This window comes from Leptopilina heterotoma, unplaced genomic scaffold (assembly GCF_015476425.1).
Source record: "Leptopilina heterotoma isolate Lh14 unplaced genomic scaffold, ASM1547642v1 Lhet_237, whole genome shotgun sequence".
NCBI classification, from domain to species: Eukaryota; Metazoa; Arthropoda; class Insecta; order Hymenoptera; family Figitidae; genus Leptopilina; species Leptopilina heterotoma.
The window spans coordinates 1398504-1424135 of NW_025110953.1; the positions used below are offsets into that span (position 1 = coordinate 1398504).

The window sequence follows — 25632 nt, forward strand, 5'->3', positions numbered from 1 at the left end:
ATTAGTAAAAATCTTTACTAATTTTAATTAATAACTGATTTTTTGCATCTGAATTAGTGAATTTTACTAATAAATTAGTAGAAATGACTATTAATTTTATTAGTAAAATTTACTAATTTAAAAGCAAAAAGTCAATCACTAATTCAAATTAGTAAAGACTTTTACCAATTCAAATTTAGAGAGTAAATAATATTTTTCACATAGACTTCAATTATTTTTAATACATTTTCAAGTAAATTCTTCGAAAAATGTAATTATTCTTAAAATTTTTATTAAAATTCTTCGCAAGAAATCAATTATCAATTATTTTTAATAATTATTGCAAAGTTCCTTGAGAATTTTCAAATCCATTTGTTTACAATTCAATTTTACGAAATTTCGATTATTCGGAAATCCTTCAATTAAAAATATATATTAGAAAATAAAAACTTCAAATAATATAAAAGAATCCGCAATTGAACTTTCTCAAAAAAATTAATTCTACAGAATTGTTAGTTGAAAGTATGAAAAATTGAAATTTTAAAAAAGTTCAATTTGAAACCATTTCAAAATCCAATTTTTGTTTATTTTTTTTTTTAAATTTATTTATTTATTTAACTTCCTTTTTTAATTTAATTAATTTATTTCTAAAAATTCAGCTTTAAATATTCAATTATTATATCTAAAAGTTAAACTGCAATTCAATTTCAAATCATTTTTTTTTAAATTGTACGATAATTCAATTATTTAAATATAAAAGTGAATAATTTATTGAATAATTAAATACCTATTTCTCAAAATTGAATTCTCGTAATGAAACTTTATCAACAAATTTTTAAATAATTGAATTTTTTCGATGAATTTTAATAAAATGTTTAAAAATAATTGCATTTTTTGAGGAATTCAATTAAAATTGTATTAAAAATAATTGAAATTCTGCAACGAATTTTATTATTCATGAAAATAATTGAATCTCTGTAAAAATTTTTATTATTTATGAGAAAATAATTGAATTATTGCGAAGAAATTTATAAAAATATTTGTAAATAATGAAATTCCTGTGAAATTTTTATTATTTATGTAAATAATTTAATGTTTGCTTAGAATTTCATCAAAAATTTTTTTAAATAATTGAATTTTTTTGGAAAATTTTATTAAAATCATAGATATTGAAAATCATTGAATTGTGGAAAATTTTTTTAAATAATTGAATTTTGGAGAAGAGTTTTATTATTTTTAAAAATTTTTGAACATATAATTGAATTTCTGCGAAAAAATTTATTACTTTTGAAAATAATTGAATTTCTCCAATCATTTGTAACTTTTCCAAAATTCAATTTTTCCCAGTCGTACTTTAATAAAAATCCCTGACCTTTAGCAACCCTGAATTCTTTTTCACTCAAAATACGAAATCATTACATTAGACTAACTTTTGTTATGAAACTGAAGTTACCAATGTTTCTGTTAACGCAAAAAGTGCAAAATTCTTTTTTGAGTCCATAAAAGACTAAATCAAGAATCCAAATTGATACAAAAAATTTGGATCAACTTTTTGGTTGATCCACATTTTTGGTATCAATTCGTTGAAATTTTGATACTTTTAAGTAAACAGTGATTTTGTCGACGTAAATGTTGGTAACTTTAGTTTCACCTTTTGTTCCGATTCTTTCATTTTCTTTGTTAGATTCTTCCTCAAATTCAAATTTGATAAAAAAAAACCTATTTTTAAGGAAAAACTTTATTTAAATCATATCAGTAAAATGGAAATATGTCTTTGATTTAAATCAATAAATAAATCCTAAAACTTTTTTTAAAACGAACGATATTCAATAGAACGTTATTTATTTTCTCCTATTGACCACTGCTCTATATATATATATATATATATATATATATACGTAAAATTTTGAACTCGAGTACAATATATATGCTCATAAGTTTTTCCATGGATACAATATCTTACATTATTCTCAACATTTACATACATAGTTCGCCAATGCGGAATAATCCGGAACTAGAACTGACGTGCAAAGAGTTGGCTCTGGAAAATATAATATATAACCAGGTCGAGAAAGAGAAGCAATACAGTTATACCATAAGCGAAAAGTACCATGTTCGTGGTTTAAGTTCCTTCACACACTTTTTCCCCTTTGTTCAGTCTTTCTAACACTCTACATCAGTTAAATATGTAAATTTTGAATTTAGACTTGGAATTCAACCATACATATACATAAAGAGAAGAAGACAACTTTTCTCAAAAATAAACTTTTTAGAATAAGAATTCTTAGGAAAAAAAATCCACATGAGTTATAAAACTAAATGATAAATATGTTCTCGTAAAAATATATAACATAAAAAGAATATTAAGAAGATAATCGAAAAAAAATTTCTCTTTATGAAAACGAGATATATATTTTAATTTCTAAAATGAAATGATTTTGCTATTTTATTGTTGAACATTTGAGACGAAATTCAATTACTATCAGAAACCGATATTAAAGTTCCTATTGAAAATCACGTTTCGCTTTTATTATTCGATTTACGTCGTCGACCGTCTGCCACGATTGTCAAGATAACTGATCCACAGGGAAGAATTTTAACTGTGTCAATTACCTCTGCTCTTCGTTCAACTATCACGCAACCTGTCTATTTTATTAATTAAAATAAATGTATTCTTTACTTTTTTTCAGATTTTTAGGGTGTGGCTATTATATTCTACTCTCTAAGCTCAAACAAATCAAATCATTATTTTTAATCTCATTTCTCAAAACGTATAATTCAAGTTCGATACGTTAATGCTTTTTTGAAATATTACTCATTTTAATTAATAAATCCTCATTAAATAGACAAATTAATTATTTATAAATACAGATTTTCCTGTATGTTAATGTACCTAAAGTTCAAAACTTTCAAATGAGAGAAATTTATTCATTTCTTCTCTAAATTCAAAATTGCAAAATTCACATATTTCGAAAATAAATTATAAAGATTCTAAATTAATTTCCTAAGTTCCCACTTTTTGCTTTTTTCTTTTGCTTTTTACAACAGGTTAGTAAATTTTGAAAGATATTATACTTGCAAAAATTTCTCTCATTAGAACGTTCAAAACTTGTGAATAATAAATTTTATTATTTCAATAAGTCAAAAGAAAATAATAATATAAAGAAATAAATTAAATTTCAAACAAAATATAAAAAAAAAATAATCTTAAAAACAAAAAAAAAAAAAAACAAACAAAAAAAAATAATAATAATAAAAAATAATCTTATAATAAAATATAAAAAATTTCTCCAATTCTACAGATATTTTCATAATTTTTAAATTAAAACACATATTAATTTTTTTATTTTATTTAATATTCTAATTAAAAAGTATAAAAATTTAATTTTGTAAATTATGAATTTATAAATTAAATTAAAAACCAAGAGAATCGTAATTATTTAAAAAATTTCTCCAATTCCAACTAGGTATTTTCGCAGTATTAAAATATCATTTAAATTATTAAATACTAAAGCGCAATTTATAATTAAAAAGAGTTACTGTAAAAAATAAGAGCCCTTTGATAAAAATACAATTTACAAGTTTAAAAATTTATCTACAAATTCTTTTATAAAATGACGACATAAATGAACAAAAAAATTTTTCGAATTAAATATTTTCAACAATTAACAGCTATAAGAAATAAAAACGAAATTAAATATTTAGAATCTTTATAATTTACTTTCTAAATACGTAACGCGATGGTTTTCTATAAATTTGAATTTTAAGAAAAATAAATAAATTTCATTCTTTTGAACATTTAAAACATTGGACTTGATGAAAAAAAGAAAAAAAAATTTTAATTATGTTACAATTCTTTTTCAATCTCTGCAATTTTTAATTCTATTAAAACCATTGTTGAATACAAACTTGTAATTAAAGATGTGACAAAAAATGTCTACACTTTCCCCGAAGCAATTTTTAATTAAAATTTCTTTTTTTGATTCAAAAATAGAAAAAAAATTCAGTTAAAGTAATTTTTAATTTTATTGTCTCTATCCAATATTCCGCTCCTTAAAATTCAATTTTCTTTGTTTAAATCAAATTTGTCATTACAATTCGTTTTAGAAAATTTAATATAAGAAAATATATTACGTTGATAAAGTTCATACAAAACGTTTATAATCAACAATTTATTTAATTCAGAAAATAGTTTTATATTCAAATTTTTTACTAAAAACTTTTGTTATAATAACAATATTTCTTCATCAAAAATTCCAAAAAGAAAAATTTGTAAGAAAAATCTTATTGGAAAGAAAAACAACTATGTTTACCAATGTTTATTTATAATGAATTTTAATTATAAATTTATTTATAAGAAATATTTATAATTTTTTTATAATAGAACTGTTTAAAAGAAATTTTTAATAGAAAACCTTTATTAAATTAAAAATGTAAAGGTCTGCACTCAACCTCATAGACAACCGATAAGAGTAAGTCAATAGATTTGATTCGAAATTTGATTAATTTTCCAATAGCCTTACGTACCTATACATAAGAGCATATATACCTACATAAAAGATTATTTATTAATTATTCTTAAAATTTTTAATCGAATTACACTCTGGATTTAAAAAAAATATAAAGAAACAATAATTTTTAAGGATTTTCCCTCTAAGAAATTTTTAAATAATAATTTTGCAGAAGAATATTTTAAAAAAGTTCTAAATACTGATTAATTGTATAAATATTCAATTTTATAATTAAAAAATCAAATTTTAATTCATAAAATAATTTTTCGAAAATAAAAATTCTCACGTTGGTAAAGTTCACAACGTTTATAATCAACAATTTAGAAGAAAAATATATTTTTCCATTCAAATTTTATTTAAAAAATAAATTATTATATTTCTTTATCAAAAACTTTAAAATAAAAATTTATAAACAAAAAATATTATAATTCTGTATAAAAAGTATTTTTTCTCCTAATAGCTGATCATAAACGTTGTGAACTTTAGCCACGTAAATTCTCAAGTCAATAATTTGATTTAAAACTCAAAAAATTGAAACGAAAAAAGTTTCGAACATCTAAATGAACGACGATACATTTTCTTACTTCCTTAATTTAATTTGTATTTTTACTTTGCTGAAGTTCACAACGTTTATTATCAACGATTTAGAAAAAAATATATTTTTCTATTCAAATTTTTATATATTTTTGTATAAAAAAATATTTTTCCTAGATTTTTGGTCAATAATTTGAAAAAGAAAAATTTTTAAACAAAACATTGTAATGTTTTTGTAAAGAAAATTTTTTTTTCTTTAAATCGTTAATCTTAAACGTTGTGAAATTCACCAACGTGTATTTTTTTATAAAAATAAATGATTTTGTTTATGTAAAAGATTAACAATTAACTAAGAAACTATTTGATTTTACTTATATTTCATTTTTAAACCTACACTAATTTTGAAAAATTAAAAAAAAATTCGTTTATTTAAATTTTCAAAACTGTAGGAAGATTAAAAATTAATAATTAAAATTGAATTGAAAAATTTCAAAAAAATTGTTAGAATTTATGAGAATTATGAAAATATGAATTTAATTTTCATTACCCTATTGCAGGTCAAGTTAATAATTCAAAAAAGCAAAAAAAAAAAAAAAAAAAACAGGGAAAACCAATTAATATGAAAACAACTATAAACAAGAATGATAAAATTTAATTTAAACTGTTATTCTCCCTCCATTGTTTAAAACAGTTATTACAACAGGCTCGAAAAAGTGAAGCGAGCATGAAAACAAATCACGTCCGACTAAAAGTTGACTTTTATCCCTGAGGAGAACAGGTCGGAAGTGATCGTCCAAAGAAAGTCCAACAACCGGCGTCCTTGCCAATGATCGTCAAATATTTGACAATGGCGTTTGACGCGTCATTTTTATCTCTCAAAAAAAGAAAAACAGACAAAAGGAAAAACAGAAAACAAAGAAAAAACAAAGAATGCAAAGAAAAAATAGAAAAAACAAAGAAAAAATAAAGAAATTTCTTTCTTTCTTTAAACAAAGAAAAAACGAAGAAAACGAAAAAAAAGGGGAAAGGAAGAGAAAAAAGGGGAAACAAAAAGGAAAAAAAATCGAAATAAAAAAAGAAAAAATAGAAAACAAAAAAAGGAAAAATAAAAACAGAAAGAAAGAAGAAAATCAAAACAGAAAAAAATAGAAAGAGACAAAAAATGAGAGAAATTGAAAAGTCTAGTACAACTTAATGTGGTAAAGTTTACCCGGAGGCACATTTGATATATTATATTCTAACCTACTTCACCTTTTTCTCCTCGTGACAATCTCGTGGTTCTCCTCAGCTCTCTGGAATTCCAGTATTTCTTCACTTCCCACGTCGATAACGATTCAGCTTTGATCAATTGTCCACAGAAAAGGTCACTTTTATACACACACGAATGTTCTCAATAATTCACAAATCATCGATTTTCATAAACGGAATAATTAATTTCAACTTTTATTTATATAGATATTGAAAGAAAAAAATAAAAATTAACCGGCCTCTATTGCGCAAAATAAAAATTTTTTTTTCTCCCTTTTATCAATGGCCACGAGACTCTCTAGAATAAATAATAGAAAAGGTTAGGTTCTAAGACAATTCCGTTAATACTGACGATGACGGCACTGGTAGTCACCACACTGGACACTGTACACTGAACGGTAACCGCGGTAACCTCGCACTTCCGCTAACCCTTAACTTTATTCGAAGGTGGCGCCAACAGTCGTTGATTAAATGAACTCTCAGGGAAAAACCTTCCAAATTTTCTCTATCCCACGCAGACTAAACTTAGAAAAAGGAAACATTTTTCGCTTTCGTTTTTTGCTGCGTGTGTGTCTCGATGGATAAATTCGCCGGGAATTGAATACCCGTCAGGAGCATTACATCACTGAGGGGGGAAAAAAAGAAAGCTTAGGGGTGACGGCAAAAACCGGAAGTAGAAACGACGATAACAGCAAGACAAACTAAAGCTCCGCATCCCTTCACTGAGTACATTGTTCCTATTCTCGTAGCAGAATTCCAGGATGTTTTCACTGAAAACAAAATGTCGATTCGTTGGAAAAAAAAAACATTTTCTTAAAATAAAGTTGATAGAAAAATAGTCTATATATTGTTTTTTTGTAAAATGAAAATACTAAATAACGAATTTTGTTTATAAAATAATTTTTAAAAGTGAATAATGTAAAACAAATCCAGATTTAGATTTATTTATTTCTACAAAATCGAGATTCCTTAAGATCATGAAGTTCTGAATGTTCAAATTAACAAAATTTATTTATTTCTTCTACAAATTAAATTTTTATTGCAATTATTTTGCGTCACTATCGAAAAAAATTAATTACTGAGTTTCTAAACGTAAATATTTCAGTTTTAAAATTTTTTTGTGAAGAGTAATTTATAAAAATATTTGACTTTGACTTTTCCCTGATTCTAAATAACTTTATTTTTAAATAAATATTTAATCATTATTATTTTTTCATAGAAATTAAGATTTTCAAAACTTTTAAACTTTTGAAAATCTTTATTCAATAACATATAATATTTATTATTATTACAAAACATGAAGAAAGAGATAACTCCGAGTCTTCGACTCGGAGTTATTGCTTTCTTCATGTTTTATATAATAATTAAAACTTGCTACTTTGTTACTAAAGTTCTTCTATAAGTCAATTGTTTTTTAATAATTTTTTAAAAAGTCGTTTGAGAATTTTCAAATTCTTTTGTTTACAATTTACTTTTACGAAATTTCGATTATTCTGACATTCTTTAATTAAATATATATTAAAAATTAAAAACTTCAAATAATTAAAAAAAATTCAATAAAACTTTTTAAAAAAAATTAATTATACAGAATTCTTAATTAAAAGTATGAAAAGTTCAAATTTTCAAAGATTTTAATTTAAAACCTTTTGAAAATTCAATTATTTCTAAAAATCCACGCTATAATGCTTTCTATATTCAATTATAATCTAAAATTTTAACTGAAATTAATTTTTAAATTAATATTTCTTAGAACATTCTACGAGAATTCAATTATTTAAATACAAAAATAAATATTTTATTAAATAATTAAATGTTTCTTAAAATTGAACTTTCATAAAGAATTTTATCAACAAAATTTTTTTAAGTAATTTAATTCTCCTGACAAATTTTAATTGTAATTGTATTATTTAAGAAAATAATTGAATTGTTTTCAATAACTTTAATAAAAATTTTAGAAAATAAGTAGATAATAAAAATCATTGAATTGAGGAAAATTTTTTTAAATAATTGAAATTTTGCTAAGAATTTTATTAAAATTTTTTAAAATGACTAGTTTTGCTAAGAATTTTATTAAAATTCTTGAAAATAATTGAATTTTAAAAAAAAAATTAATTACTTTTAAAAGTAATTGAATTTTGAAGAGAATTTAAAAAAATGTTTAAATAAAATTGAATTTCTGCGAAGAATTTTATTAAATTTGTAAATAATTGAATTTCTACAATCATTTGCAATTTGAATTGTTAAAATTTTTCAAACATCTAATTGAATTTCTAAAAAGAATTTTCATAAAGAATTTTATCAAGAAATGTTTAAATAATTGAATTCTCTTGCAAAATTTAATAAAATTTTTAAGAACAATTTTATTTTTCGAGAAATTTGATGAAAATTGTATTAAAATTTAAAAATAATTGAAATTCTGACACTATTTTATTAAAATTTTTGAAAATAATTTAATTGAGAAAAATTTTATTAATTATATAAAGATAATTGAAATTTTGACGAGAATTTTTGTAAAATTTTAAACATAATTGGATTTTTGTAAAGAATTATATTACTTTTGAAAATAATTGAATTCTTGAGATGAATTTTATTAAGATTTCTTTTTAAATAATTGAATTCTTTTGTAACATTTTGTTGAAATAATAAACATTGAAAATAATTGAATTTTGACAAATTTTTGAAATTATTTAAATTTCTACAAAGAATTTCATCACATTTTTTTATATAGGGTAAGTGCGGGTATAGTCGGACAGTACTAGTAGTCGGACACTTTCGTGTTTTTTGGCAAATAAATAATAATGCATTGTGATAATTACTTTAAAAAGTATACTAGACGAATGTGTGAAGTTTATATTTTATTAAAATAGTGTTATTTTCGAAAATAATTAAACAATAAATATTTTATTTAATGTTTTAAAAATCATGGTGTCCGACTATAGATACAACCATTTTCGAGTAGCGCGATGAGTGGCACAAAGTTTTGTTGATAATTAATCATAAATATTAAAACGTATAGGGTCTAAATATTATATTAATAACTTCTAATATGCTTTAATTCCATTTTCCAGCAGATAGCAATTAAAAAATTATCTTTTTCACTTTATAAATTCAAAATATCTGACAGATGTCCGACTATAGAAACAAGGGGAAAAAGTGTCCGACTACTCAAGCATTCGTAATTTTTTATTAAAATGTTAATATTTTATTAAATACTCAACTATTTGTAACAAATTTATATGATTTTTAATCCTGAAGAACTCCTTCAATTAATAATGTGCTTATAAACACAGTAGATATTTTCTATTTCAAGAAAAAAAGCATAATTTAAGATTGTATCCTTAAGTGTCCGACTACTAGTGCATTTACCCTATAATTGAATTTCTTCGATAAATTTTAATAAAATTTTTAATAATAATTTCATTTTTCGAGGAATTTCATTAAAATTGTTTTGAAAATAATTGAATTTCTACCAAAAATTTTATTAACATTTTTGAAAATATTGAATTTCGGAGAAAAATTTTACTATTTATAAAGATAATTGAAATTTTGACAAGTATTTTTATAAATTTCTGATCATAATTGAATTCTTGAGACGAATTTTATATTCAAATTTCTTTTTAAATAATTGAATCTTTATGTGGAATTTTATTGAAATAGTAGACATTGAAAATAATTGAATTTTGACAAATTTTTGAAATTATTTAAATTTCTACAAAGAATTTTATTAAAATTATTTTGATAGAAATTGAATTGTTTCAAAGAATTTGATCAAAATTTTTGAAAATAATTTAATTCTTTGAAGAAATTTAATTAAAAATGTATTGAAAATATAGGCAAAGATTTTTAAAGTAATTGAATGTCTTTGATAAGTTTTAATAAAATTTCTAAGAATAACTTCATTTTTCGAGGAATTTCATTAAAATTGTTTTGAAAATAATTGAAAGTCTGCCAAGAGTTTTATTATTTATGAAAATAATGAAATATTTTCGTAGAATTTATTAAAAATTTTTTTAGCTAATTTAATTATTTTAGTAATTTTTATTAAAGTATAGTAGATAATAAAAATCACTGAATTGAGGATAGTTTTTGAAAATAATTAAAATTTTGTCAAGAATTTTATTAAAATTTTCGAAAATAATTGAATTTTAGTTATTAATTTTTTTTTTAAATTTCTAATTAAATCATGAAAATTGTAAACGCAATTCTTTAAAAATTGAATTAATTTTGAAATATTTAAGTAAAATTAGATTTCAAAAATAAACACTGTAACTTTAGAATTCAACAATTTTCCAGGATTTCGATCAAAATTCCCTGGCTTTTTCAGGTTTTTTCAAGGTTTATAAAATTCCCTGACATTTCCAGGTTTCCAGGTTGCCTGGCAACCCTGTAGACGTTCAAAGTATCTCTTTGCTTTACAATAAAATTTTAATTTTGTTAATTATAAATTCGGCAATATATATTGTTATACACTTCATATTAAACAAATAGAAAAGCACTACAATATATATTTATACATTTTGTATATCTCTCGTTATCCATATTTATGGTTCAATTCTGCACTGCGGGAAATGTATACATAAATAAATAAATATTTTTTTCGTTTACGCCTTTTTATAAGCAATGCTTTTGAAATGTTATTAACAGAATGAATTATTTTCATTATTTACGATATTTATCTTTACGGTCAATTACAATTAATCAAGTCACTAAACTGCATAATGAGGTATATATTGCAAGCTTTGGAAAGTGACCAGCCCATAAGTAAATATTTACGGCCGTTTTCCGTGTGAATTTTAAGTTTATATATGTATTTGTGAATTAACATTCTCAAAGTGTAGGTGTGTGGGTGAAATATTTATATATACGCCTTCCTCCTACTGGAGCATTGATCTAAAAGACGAGCGCTTGCGCCAACAAATATGTACGAGAGCCGGTCAACTTTGCTTTTCCCTTAAAACATTATAGAGCATCAGAGCATCAGAGCTATTATTTTTGGTCATCGAGTATTTTCGACGATCTGACGAACGAAAGTGAGTTTGTACTAAAGTGGCCAATTAGAAGCAGAGGGGAAAAGGAACAAAAAGTGCGAGTAACTAGAAACAGGGTCGATGTTTCTATTGATAAGAAAAGGCTAGACGAAAACGAGAGGTGTCTATTCTTGGAAGATCTCTCCTTCTGAGATCATCCGAAAAGCATTTTACCTTGTTTTAACCTAGTATGGATCAAGTTAATGAGGACAATGGCTCGCCGTCAATGTCCAAGGCAGAGGATAATTTATCAAACAGCGAAGGACCTTTACTTAAAAAACGAGAAGTATTCAAAGACGTAAATACTACAAGGTAAAAATATTTCTCTCCTTTTCATTTTATTTTAAATAAAAAATTTTTCCAATTTAAATAAAATATAAGTAAAAGAAAACTTGTTATTAAATTTATTTTTAAAATTTTCTACCTTTATTCAATATTCTATTAAAACAGTTTTCTGACTAAATTTCATTTATTCAAGGGATGTATTTTTATCCTCGTCAAATCGAAGTGAACGCTGGCGACAACATTCGTATGAAATGAAAAATTACCACGAAGATGAGGGCAAAGGAGATAATCATTGTTTATGGATGTTTACTTTAATTTTAGGAATCATTGGATTTTGTAATCTACTTTTAAGTACTACAATAATATTTGTACTCCGCGTTAGCCAAGGAATGGAGGCCCTAGAAGTCATACCCGATGAAAATATTGTCAAATTTTATGGAAATACGGATTTGGATCGAGTAAGTTTCTAATAATCACTTCCTAATCATTACTTTGCTTTGTTATCACTTTCTAATTATTATTTTTTGAATAAAAAAGTTTTCTTAATTTGATATTTTGTTCTTCATTTTTTTGTTTCGTTTATACTACTACATATTAATACTATATACCATTATTCTATTAATATTAATAAGATTACTAATATTTATTATTTACTTGAACCATAAAACAATATTTCACAAAAAAAATACTAACATAATTTTAAAAGTAATGAGTAAAATTAAAAATCTTTACTATTTTATAAAAAAAATAATAATCGAAGAATAACAGGGTTGCAACAAAGATTTTTTTTATTTTAACCCTGGCTTTTCCCTCATTTCCAGACAAAATTTTGACTTATTCCCTGACCTTAAAGAATGTTGTAGCTCTAACTTCTTCAAAATTATTTTATCATTACAATTGAATTATTATTATTTTCAAAAATTTTTAAATAAAATTTTTCTTCAAATCAATTATTTATAATAATTTTTGAAAAAGTTCATTCACAATTTTCAAATCCATTTGTTTACAATTCAATTTTACAATATTTCAATTATTTGTAAATTCTTCAATTAAATATAAATTAGAAAATAAAAACTTCAAATAGTAAAAAAAAATCCGGAATTAAACTTTCTCAAAAAAAAAACTAATTCCACAGAATTGTCAGTTAAAAATATGAAAAATTCAAATTTTTAAAGATTTTAATCTAAATCCTTTTCAAAATTCAATTATTTCTAAAAATGTACGCTCTGATGCTTTTAATATTCAATTATAATTAAAAATTTTAACTAAAATCAATTTTTAAATCAATTTTCATGAGAAAATTCTACTAGAATTCAATTATTTAAATAGAAAAAAGCAATTTATTTAATAATTGCATGTTTCTTAAAATTTAATTCTCATTAAGAATTTTATTGATAAATTTTTAAATAATTGAATTCTATTGACGAATTTTAATAAAATTTGTTAGTTTAATGTTTGAAAAATTCATATTTTCAAAGATTCTTATATTCAGAATTTTTCAAAATTCAATTATTTATAAAAATGCATACTATAATACTTTTAATATTCAATTATCTAAAATTTTAACTGAAATTAATTTTTAAATCAATTTTTATTAGAAAATATTTTACGAGAATTCAATTATTTAAATATACAAAAATAAATAATTTATTGAATAATTAAATGTTTCTCAAAATTGAATTCTTATAACGGATTTTATAAACAATTTTTTAAATAATTGAATTCTTTTCAAAAATTTTAATAAAATTTTTAAGAATAATTACATTTTTCGAGGAATTCCATTAAAATTGTATTGTAATTGTGTTATTTAAAAAAATAATTGAATTATTTAAAAGAACTTTAATAAAATTCTGGAAAATAAGTAGATAATAAAAATCATTGAATTGAGGAATATTTTTTTAAATAATTGAAATTTTGCTAAGAATTTTATTAAAATTCTTGAAAATAATTGAATTTTAGAAAAGAATTTCATTATACTTTAAATAGTAAGAAAGTAATTGAAATTTTGAAGAGAATTTAAAAAAATGTTTAAATAAAATTGAATTTCTGCGAAGAATTTTATTAAATTTGTATAAATAATTGAATTTCTACAATCATTTTTAATTTGAATTATTAAAATTTTTCAGACATTTTCTAAAAAGAATTTCCATAAAGAATTTTATCAACAAATGTTTAAATAATTTAATTTTTTAAACGAATTTTAATAAAATTTTTAAGAATAATTAAATTTTTTGAAGAGTTTAATGAAAATTGTATTAAAAATATTGAAATTCTACGATAAGTTTTATTATTTATTAAAATAATTGAATTCCTGTAAAAAATTTAATTATTTATGAAAAGAATTGAATTATTGCCAAGAAATTAAAAACAAATTTATAAATATAATATGATTTTCTGTTAAATTTTTATTATTTATGAAAATAATTAAATATTTGCCGAGAATTTAATCAAAATTTTTTTAAATAATTACATTCTTTGGGAAACTTTATTAAAATAGTAAATATTAAAAATCATTGAATTGAGAGAAATTTTTGAAAATATATTTGAAATTTTCTTAAGAATTTTATTAAAATTCTTGAAAATAATAATAAATATTTCGGAGAAGAATTTTATTACTTATAAAAATAGTTCAAATTTTGACGAGAATTTTTAAAAATTTTTGAACGTAATTAAATTTTTGAGAAGAATTTTATTATTTTTGAAAATAATTGAATTTCTGCAATCATTTTTAACTTCTCCAAAATTCAATTTTTTTTAGTGTTTTTAACTAAAATATTTTTAATAATTTATTGAGTATATAATAAAAATATTTTATTAATATCAGAAGAATTTGAACTATTCAAATTTTTCAAAAATCTAAATTCATATAGAAATGTTCAATTAAGTTCATAGAAAAATTAAATTTTAAAAAATTCCAAATTAAAGCTTTTGGCAGTTTATCTATTTATGAGAACTGTAAACGCAACTCTTTTAAAATTCAATTAATTTTGAAATATTTATTAAAAAAATAAATTAAATTAAAAATCTTTACTATTTTAAGGAAATAATCATTAAAATTAATTATTATTTTATTAATAAACAACAGTAATTATTATAAAAAAGGTTAAGTAAAACAAATAAAATTTTACTGTAATAATATTGCTCACAATAAATGGAAATAAATAATTAAAGTGAAAATTTTTAAGATAAAATGAAAATAAAGAAGAAATTATTTATTTATGGAAAGATAAAAATATTTTTAAAATTTGTAAAATTAAACATCTTTACTATTTTAAAGAAATAAAATAATCACCAAAAAATAATAATTGTAATATTAATAACAAAACTAATAATGATATGAAAAGATTAAATATACACCAACAACTACAATTTTAATATAGAAATTTTGCCCACAATAATTGAAAATAAATATAATAATTAAAGTGAGAATTTATAATTAAAATGAAAATAAAGAGAATTACCTATTCACTTATAAAAAATAACTTGAAAACAGGCGCGGATCCACGGTGGGGCGAAAGGGGCGATCGCCCCCCCCCCAAACACACTTACTCACAGTGTAATGTTAGGTATTAATATATCTATGCCTTCATTACTATAAGGTTTTAATTTACGAATTGCCCCCCCCCCCCAAATTTGCTTCTGAATCCGCGCCTGCTTGAAAAAAGTATTTTAAAGACAACAAAAATGTTGCCAAAGTTGATTTCGTTGAACTTACCGTAGGTATTTTTAAAAAGTGACTTTATTCATTCAGTTATATTTTATTCATCATTTCATTCATATTTATCCTTTTGGAAAAATTCTAATATATAATGAAAAAAACTCGAGTAATTGTAGAAACCCTAAGTAACAACTCACTTTAGAAAATAAACCCGTATTTTATTTGTATTTAATTTAATATTTTATATAATTATTTATTTGTATTTAAATTAGTTTAAAAATATAGGAAAACGAAAGTAACGGTCGGTAACTAACGTAAAGACTTTAAAAATTTCGACGTTTATCGAACAATCGATTAATCGATAATGGCGCCACCCTCGATTTAAGCGCGAAAACTTCATACTTCATACCTAACCTCACTTTTTCACCGCGACATTTTTTTCACAATTTTTACTAAAATCCGCGAAATATTCATCATATTTTATTAGCTGTAAGATAATAATGCTTGAAAAACACGAAAAACTTGATAAATTATGAACAAATATCGTAATTTTGTTAAATTTTTTGGGAGCGACCGGCGTACATGTTCACACTACGACTGTTCAAACAATACTAACATCCCCTATGAAATAATCAAATGAGTGTAGTTATTAACAACTAATTTAGTTATTTTATACAATAATATGCCTTTAATTTATACCGACAACACAAAATTAAATGTATTGTACACAAATATAGAGTTTTATTTAATAGACAATGATTTTTCTGGATAAAAATAGATATTATTTGTGTGAAAATGGTTTTGACTTTGACTAGCGTAGTACTACTGTTTTAATAAATATTATTTTAATAATTTAATAATATTTTCCCTTTATTATTTCGTGCACTAAATAAATATATTATTTCGAATAAACTTTTATTTTCATTTCCTTTAAATTAATGCGAACTATAAGAAATATTACTCCAAATTAAAAAGTACAAAAGTTGAGGTTAGGTTGACTCGAGAAAAACTTAAATTAAACAATTAATTAACAATTTTAGTCATATATTGATAATAAATATTCTCCTTGTAATGAAATAAGCATTAATTCAAGAATATTTTTTTATCTAAATCATCATTTTAAATGAACAATATATGAAGATTGATAGAATTTTCCCTATAATTTTATTTATAATTAAAATTTGTTTTCCGACGTTGTTTTTAATTGGAGAACAAATTTAATTAATGACTATTAAAATGTGCTCGGCGTAAATAAATTCGAACAATTATAAATTACAAATTTACTGTTATATTTTATTGTATTGCCGAATAATTTAGTTGTATAATTAAATTCAGATTTTCAGGAGTTCGTTATTAATTTGTAACTTTTAATTAATATACTTTATTAACGATTTTGAATTATGAATTTACGATGGTTATATATATGTATTTCGAACAGTTTCTGTTTTAATTAAAATATAATAATTTTTTATTTCACTTTATGTAAATTTGAATTCCAATGCAAATTTGTAACTGGATTGTTACAAATTTTCAATAAATATATAGTAGAAAATAAAATCTTAAAATAATTTTAAATAATTTCGAATAAGCTTTTTGAAAAAAAATTAGTTCCATAGAATTTTTAATAAAAAGTATGAAACATTCGTATTCGAATTGAATTATTTAAACGCAAATATAGATAATTTATTGAATAATTTTATATTTCATAAAATAGATTTCCTATACATAATTTTATCAACAAATTTTTAAATAATTGAATTATTTCCAAGAATTTTAATAAAATTTTTAAAAATATTTAATTACATTTTTCGAGGAATTCAATTAAAATTGTATTAAAAATAATTGACATTCTGCAATGAGTTTTATTATTTATGAAAATAATTAGGTATTGAATTATTGCGAAGAATATAAAAAAGTTTCAAACAATTGATTTTTTTCGAGAAAATTTATGCAAATTCTATTTTTACCTATTAATTGAATTCCGGTGAAATTTTCCTAAGGTATTTTAGAAAATAATTGAATATTCGTGTAGAATTTTGTCAAAATTGTTTTTAAATAATTGAATTCTTTGGGAAAATTTTTTGAAAATAATTTAAATTTTGACATGAATTTTAATTATTAAAATTTTTGAAAATAATTGAATTTTATTAATTTTGAAAATAATTAAATTCTTGTGATGAATTTATTGTTATTTATAAAAATAATTGACTTCCTCCGAATGATTTTATTATTTATGAAAATAATTAAACCTCTGAATGGAAATTTAAAATTTATGTAAATAATTCAATTACTGCGAAGATTTTAATGCCCAATTTTAAAACATTTGATTTTTTTCAATTTTCATGTAAAGTTTTATAAAATTTTTTTTTAATAATTGAATTCTTGTGGAAAATTTTATTAAAATAGTAAAATATTGAAAATCATTGAATTAAGAAAAATTTTTAAAAATAATTGAAATTTTTTGAAAATATTTGAATTCTTGTGATGAATTTATGAAAATTGATTGATTGATGAAAAATTATTGATTTATGAAAATAATTGAATTTTGCAATGAATTTTATTAAAATTAATGAAAATAATTGAAATTTTTACAAGAATTTTTCAAAAGTTTTGAACCTAATGGAATTTCCGTGAAAAATTTTTCTAAATTTGTAAATAATTGAATTTTTGCAAAGAATTATATTAATTTTGAAAATAATTGAATTCTTGTAATGAATATTGTTATTTATGAAAATAATTGAATTTTACGATGAATTTTATTAAAATTCCTGAAAATAATTAAATTTTGGCAAAGAATTTTGATATTTATAAAAATAATTGAAATGTTGACTAGAATTTTTTTTCAAATTTTTGAAAATAATTGAATTTTTGGAAAGAATTTTAATATTTATTAAGATAATTGAATTTTTTCAAAGAATTGCGTTAAAATTTGCGAAAGTGAAACTAATTTCAACAGAATTGAAATTAAAGATTTAAAAAAAAAATGCTTCATTAAATGATTTATAAATAATAAATTTATAGCTGTTCTTCAAGGATTAAATTATTTAAAATAAATTATTGCTAGTAATAGAAAAAATTGAAAGATTTTTTAAAATTCGTGGTAATTTCATATTTTACGAGGCAAATAAAAAAAACACAAAAATTCATCATTTTCGTATAAATTCTAAACAATTAATTTTTTCCAGTACTTTTAATAAAAATCCCTGACTTTTCCCTAACCAATTCTAATTTTAATGACTTTTCCCTGAATTCCCTGAGCTGTGGCAACCCTGTTATAAATATTATTATTTTGAATTTAATCAATTGTTTATATTTATCAAATAATTTAATTTTGGAATATTTTCAGGTTTGTCTAGAACGCGGAATTTGCGAAGGCTACGGAGATGAGCCAATCGAATTGTCTGGTGATAATGCCGGCGTCATTATTGACGTGACGAGTCGTATTCGAGGAAAACTACTTTCCAATATGCAAATTCTTCCAAACGCTACCTCAGTGTCACGAGTGCAATCTTTCGACATAAAAGATCCAATTACTGGAAATTCTTATTTTTCGACAAATTTCCCAAATTTTGGTCTTCCCGATGGAGTTGTACGTATCGACGTTAAAGTCGCAGAAACCCGAAGAATAGTCGCACCGATGAATGAAAGTCTCCGAATAAAATCATCACAACAAATAACACTTAACGGCGCAGAAGGTGCAACAATTGACAGCAAAAATATTATCTGGACCGCCAACAATGATATATTTTTTGAAAGTAAAAATGGCGATATTATCCTCGACTCGAAACAAGGTCTCTTTCTTGACGTCAAAAACATTCCAATTGTTCCAATTTATCTGCCAAATCGCGGCGATATCAATGGTCAATATAAAGTCTGCATTTGCATGCCACAAGGCAAATTATTTCGCGTCCCGGTGAAATCAGGAGGTAGTGCACGTGTCAATTGCGCCAAAGTTTCCATTAGTCCAGCAATTGATCCCTGTCAATAATAAAAATAATGGAAAAAATATTCTTTTTTAAATGCCGCTTTTGTACCATTTTTTTAAATACATTTATTGAAAATTGCGAACTGCTGAAAAAGCTACACATTCTATATGAAAAACACTTTGCAATACTCAGACGATTCACTGAAATCTATTACTTCTCATGGTTAAATTAAACTAGAATAGTAATTTACATATCAATCACACAACTGTCAATTTAAGTTTGTCAATGAATTTCAATTTATAATAAAGATTTATGACAACATAATCATTCACTCATTTAATTAAAAAACAGGAAAAAAAATAGAAAAAAAAGTGACAAAATGAACTTGAAATTCTGAACATTTTATTATGAGTAAAATTGAAAATTTTATTTCTCAAATTCAGAAATTCAAGGAACATTGCATGGTTATGTGAATAAAATTGTCTTATCCAGTGATCATTTCCTCATTGGCCTCCTCCATATCCTCTTGCTGTTCCTGTTCGGTTGGTGGTTCGTAGGCTTTCTCGAGAGGACTCGCCACAACGCCACCGGCCCAAACACTCATCTCGACGGCTAATTTATTTGTTCCTTCAAGTAATGGTCGATAGCCACCGTGAGCAAGAACACGAAGAAGAGTTTGAGCTGTCAAACAAACGAGATCCTGTTGCTCGAGGGACAATGCCGTGTGAACTCGAATGTTTCCTCCCTCACAGGGATCAGAAATTCCTGCGAAAAATATCGATAGTTTACATTTATTATCAAAACGCTTAAAAATTGATTCAATTACATTTTCGTGAATTTCAATAAATTCAATAAATTCTAATACAAAACCTTCAATTTCTTCTATTTATGACAAAAATTTCATTTAAATAACTTCATTCTTCAAGAACTATCATTAAATTATTACTTAAAAATTATTTAATGGATAATAATTTTACTTAAAATATTTCAAAACTATAGTTGAATTTTAAGAGTTGCGTTTACAATTTTCATAAATAAATCAACTTCAAAAAGTTTCAATTTGAACTTTTAGAAAATTTCAATTTTGAATGAATTTAATTAGAAAGAACTTAGATTTTTGAAAAATTTTAATAATTCAAATTCTTCTGATATTAGTTAAATTTTTTTAATACTTATATAATTAATTAATTATTAAAAATAATAGATTTATAGAAGAATTTTAGTTAAAAACACTAAAAAAATTGAATTTCTTAAAAGTTACAAATAATTGCAGAAATTCAATTATTTTCAAAAATAATAAAATTCTTCTCTAAAATTCAAATATTTTCAAAAATTTTAATATATTTCTTGTCGAAATTTCAATTATTTTGAAAAATTTTCCTCAATTCAATGATTTTCAGTATCTACTATTTTAATGAAATTTTCCAAAAGAATTCAATTATTTAAAAAATGTTTTGATAAAATTTTTAAGAAAACATTTAATTATTTTCATAATTAATAAAAATTTCACATGAATTCAATTATTTATAAAATTCGATCATTTCAAATGATGTTCCATAATTAATTATTTGATAATTTCGATTATTATTTTCAAAAAATTTCCTCAATTGAATGATTTTTAATATTTTAGTTAAAAACATTTAAAAAATTGAATTTATGAAAAGTTACAAATGATTTTTGAAATTCAATTATTTACAAATTTAATAAAATTCTTTGCAGAAATTCAATTTTGTACAAAATTTTTTTAAATTGTCTTCAAAATTTTAATTATTTTCAAAAATAATAAAATTTTTCTCTTAAATTCAATTATTTTTAAGAATTTTAATAAAATTCTTTGCAAAATTTCATATATTTTTAAAAATTTTACTCAATTCAATGATTTTCAATATCTATTTATTTTCTAGAATTTTATTAAAGTTTTTCAAAACAATTCAATTATTTTCTTAAATAATACAATCACAATACAATTTTAATCAAGTTCCACGAAAAATGTAAATATTCTTAAAAATTTTATTAAATTTCGTTGAAAAAATTCAACTATTTAAAAATTTGTTGAAATAATTTTTTATGAAAATTCAATTTTGAGAAACATTTAATTATTCAATAAATTATTTATTTTTGTATGTATATTTAAGTCATCAAATTAAATTCTTGTAGAATTTTTTAATAAAAATTGATTCAAAAATGAATTTATGTTATAAATTTACATAATAATTGAGTATTTAAAGCATTATAAGATGAATTTTTAGAAATAATTGAATTTTGAAAAGATCTCAAAATAAGAATCTTTGAAAACCTGAATTTTTCATACTTTTATTTTTTATTTTATTTACAAGTAATGTAACAATAGGCCTGTAAACTTCTCTACATGAGTGTTTCAATTTTTCATACGTTTAACTAACAATTATGTAGAATTAATTTTTTTTTTAAAGTTTAGTTGAATGTTTTTTAAATGATTTGAAGTTTTTATTTTCTAATAAAACTGAAGAATATCCGAATAATCAAAATTTCGTAAAATTGAATTGTAAACAAATAGATTTAAAAATTCTCATAGAACTTTACAAAAATTATTAAAAATATTTGATTTGAAGAAGAATTTTAGTTCAAAATTCTTGAAAATAATAATTGAATTGAAATGATGAGAATAATTTTGAAGAAGTTAAAGCAACAACATTCTTTAAGGTCAGGGAATAAAGTCAAAATTGTGTCTGGAAATCAGGGAAAAATAAAAAAAACTTTGTTGCAACTCTGTTATTCTTCGACGATTATTTTTTTAACAGTACAGATTTTTAATTTTACTTATTATTTTTAAAGTTATATTAGAATTTTATCACTCGATCATCTTTAATTATTATAAGTTGTTGAATTTTAAAAAGGTTTCAATTTGAAATTTTTTTAAAATCTTAATTCCTAAGTAAAAAAATAATTATAATTAAATATTTGCTTAATAAAAAGTTATTAACGTTTTAGAATAATTTTCGAATTAAAGATATTCGTAAATTCGTAAAGTAATAGAACTTTTTTTTAAGTATCAAATAATTTTTAGAATGAATCAGAATATTCTTTAGAGTGAGTGAAAAAATCAAAATTTGATCTGGAAATCAGGGAAAAACAGAATTAAATTTTCATAGAATCCCTGTAATAATTGAAAAAATAAAGACAAAAATAATGAATAAAAAAACAAATAAATTTTCTTACCTGCGGAACCTGGCAAAAAGAGGCCAGATGCAAGGAGTTGAAGAACCCGACGATAAGCCTGATTAATTGGCAATGCTTGTCTGCTTGGATTATTCATGATAGCATTATGGGCTAATAAATTCAACATCCACGGTGAAAGAGGTTCTAAACCTTCGAATCGAGATCGCAAATCTCTCAGCAAACGAATTAAAACTTTAATGCTTGAATGATGAGCATTTTCCTCGAACCAACGAGAATGCCTGATAGCTGCCAAATGACCTAATAAAAAGAAAATCTAATTAGAATAATTCTAATATAAAGAAATAAAATATTAATAAAAATAATCATATTTACCTTGGCAAATTTTAATATCAAGATGCTGATCAGACTCTAATTTTCTCAAGTTTTGGTGAAGAGTTGTAATTAGCACTCGAACAGTTGCTTCGTTTGTTGCAATATCAAAACCCCTTTCGGTTTGGGTTAGTCGGAAATTTTCCTTGGGATTTCCAGTTTTAAGATCGACCTGAACTTTAGTTCCAAGAGCTTCGACTGCTGTTTTTGTTGGCAGAGTTTTTAAAATAACAACAATATCGGCGATATTGTGTCCTTTAATCATTGTTCCCATTTTGAAACTTCCGACTTGTCGCACTTCCTCTAATTGCTGAAATAATATAAATATCCTTTGAATTCAAACTTTCGGAACAGGAAAATTGACTAAATTTCAGGGTGGACACTTTTTTCATAAAAAAGAATTCACGGCCATTTCTCGGTCATGAATTTCAAAAAACTAACTTATTCAGAATTTTTAATTAAAATTTTTAACAATTTTCAACTTTTCTAAAACTTTAATTTGAAACTTTTTGAAATTAAATCTATATTGATATTAGTAATAATAATTTAACATTATAAAATATAGAAATAGTTACTTATAAATTACTGTAAAAAAACGAATTGATATTAATGAAAAATACGTTTCTTTTTAGAAAATTTATTTTCTGAGAAAAAATAATTTTATTTATTTTTATTTACTCTATTTATTATTTAAAAATTAATTTTGAGAAAATTCGTATCACTTTTGTTCTAATTAGTTCAAATTTTTACTCATTCAAATTTGTTTTGTAATAATATTATTGCAAAAAAATTCATAAATTGATTTATTTTTCACTATTTTAAGGGATGTGAAAAATTTTTTTTCTTTCAAATTTTTTCAACGAATTTAATTAAAATTGTATTTTGTTCAATTACAGGCATCACAGTACCTTTTTCCTCAAAAAAGGTGAAAAGGGGAATTTTTTCTTTTTCACTCTAGTCAATTATTTATATTAATTTTTAAAAAAATTCTGAGAATTTTCAAAACTGTATTTGTTTACAATTACTTCGAGTAATTTCAATTGGACTTTTTGAAAAAAAAAATAATTCTACAGAATTGTTAGTTAAAAATATCAAAAGTTCAATTATTTCTAAAAATTTAAGTTCTTTAAAATTTTTAATAAAATTCATTAAAAATTGAAATTTTTAAAAATTTGAAATTAAATCTTTATTTATGAAAATAATTGTAAACGCAACTCTTTTAAAATTCAATTAATTTTGAGATATTTAAGTACAATATTACTCATTAAATAATTTCTAAGTAATAATTTTATGATAGTTCTTCAAGAATTAAGTTATTTAAAAAGAAATTATTATAAGAAATGGAAAAAATCGAAGGTTTTGTATTAGAATTTTTGTTTTTCTAGAAAAAAAAAACTATTCAATAATAATATTTTAATTATTTGAATATTAATTAATTATCTTTGATTAGAAAAAGGTGAAAAAGGGGACAAATCACAAAAAAAAAGAGGAAAAAGGTATCAAATTGTCAAAAAAGGTAAAAAAAGGTGATAAAATTGAATTTTTTCTTAAATCTATTAAGTTGGACAAAAAAATTCATAATTTTCTTATAAATTCTAGAAATTGAATATTCTTCCGATACTTTTGATAAAATTCCCTGACAAAATAAAACGATTTTATAGAAGATCGTTCAATCTTTTTTAATGAAATATAATTAATAAGTCTTAAAATAAATATTTATATTTTTTCTTACGAAATAATCAGTGTTTTTAACAAAAAATTTCAAAACTCCCTGTCAATTCGCAAAATGCAGAAAAATAGAAACAAAAATATAGAAAAATGGAAACAAAAATACAGCGAAAGGGAAACAGAAATCCAGAGAAAAGAAAAATACAAAAAAGGAATTAAAATTAAAATACATACACAAGCTTCAAAATTGCCAGGTGCAACAATCAAGTTATCTAAAACGCTCTGCAACTTGGTGACGAGATTTAAAATCGATGTCTGCTCTTTTTGCGTAGGGCTCATATCGGTCGATTTTTTAAGAAGAGCCGAGGTAAAATCGGCTTCATCTGGAGCAGGTTTGACACGATTAAATGCCGCTTCACAAAGAGTAAGATCAAATGGATGACGGGGTAAAAATTGTTTCCTTGGGAAACCCATTCCACGACCCATTCCTCCTCGTCCACCTCTTATCATTCCACCACGTCCGCCTCTTACCATTTTGACTGAAAATATAAATAATAAATTATAAAATTCATTTCCCTCCCCTATTCCAACATAACCCTATTAATAATTATAATAAAATTAATAAACCAGCTATTATAATTCGACAAATTCATCTATTTTATCAAAAGAGAGCATCAATTATCAAAAAAAGAAATATTTTCACAGCGATTTATTTTTACATATTATAGGCAACGCCAAAGGACGCGTCAATGAAGTAATTCTAACCAAACATTTTTATTATCGGCATTATTAGACATTTATTTACGTCACTGAGAATCTTTAAATTTTACAAATAGATACAAATAAAATTAAATATTTCAAAATACTTACTGAAAATCTAGTTTTTTTAATATATAATAATAAAATCAATACTGTAAATATCAAAATTCACTCACACCGGTCAAAAAACTTGGATGTCACAGTCACAGTCACACACACTGACACAATTCAGCCGTACACCGACAAGACCGGAAACTACGTTAATCAATAATGATTTCACTCATTTCACTTATAACTGACTTAACTTAATAATAACAACAATAATACTTTAAAACTCGAATCATATTTTAAAAAGCTAGTATTCTATTTCTATTTGTTTATCGTTAAACAAAAGGATATTTACATTCATTGTTGTAGACAAAAATTATAAACAATTAAACGCGGGAAATTTAAATATCACTTTTGTTCTATAGTAAAAATTTAGCATACTGTAAATATTTTCAAGTTAA

At 22.5% G+C, this 25632-nt stretch overlaps 3 protein-coding genes across 5 annotated transcripts in view; 1 reads left to right on the forward strand and 2 right to left on the reverse strand.

Annotated features, from left to right (window-relative positions):
- Positions 1–15975, reverse strand: part of LOC122502733 (RNA-binding protein Musashi homolog 2) — a 309565-nt gene extending 293590 nt beyond the window's left edge. Inside the window, exons 1-2 of one of the 2 annotated variants that reach the window (XM_043612916.1) lie at positions 15657–15975; positions 6276–6570 (exon numbers count right to left, since the gene is read on the reverse strand). The gene's annotated coding sequence lies outside the window, so the exon portion shown is untranslated. Of the gene's footprint in view, positions 1–6275; positions 6644–15656 lie in introns of those variants that run through there. The other variant, XM_043612915.1, reaches the window with a different exon arrangement.
- LOC122502738 lies at positions 11172–19492 on the forward strand. Its single transcript, XM_043612926.1, has 3 exons — positions 11172–11611; positions 11778–12042; positions 18589–19492. Exons 1-3 carry the CDS (start codon positions 11490–11492, stop codon positions 19228–19230), a joined length of 1029 nt encoding a protein of 342 aa, XP_043468861.1. The 5' UTR covers positions 11172–11489; the 3' UTR covers positions 19231–19492.
- A 61-nt stretch (positions 19493–19553) lies between these two features.
- LOC122502736 (interleukin enhancer-binding factor 2 homolog) lies at positions 19554–25382 on the reverse strand. 2 transcript variants are annotated; one of them, XM_043612922.1, is made up of 5 exons: positions 25302–25382; positions 24599–24903; positions 22700–23006; positions 22367–22624; positions 19554–19933 (listed from the first exon to the last, which is right to left on the reverse strand). In XM_043612922.1, exons 2-5 carry the CDS (start codon positions 24896–24898, stop codon positions 19653–19655), a joined length of 1146 nt encoding a protein of 381 aa, XP_043468857.1. In that variant the 5' UTR covers positions 24899–24903; positions 25302–25382; the 3' UTR covers positions 19554–19652. The 2 variants fall into 2 exon arrangements, with proteins under 2 accessions (XP_043468857.1, XP_043468855.1); XM_043612920.1 differs by having other exon boundaries at positions 25235–25365.
- Positions 25383–25632: the final 250 nt, after the last annotated feature.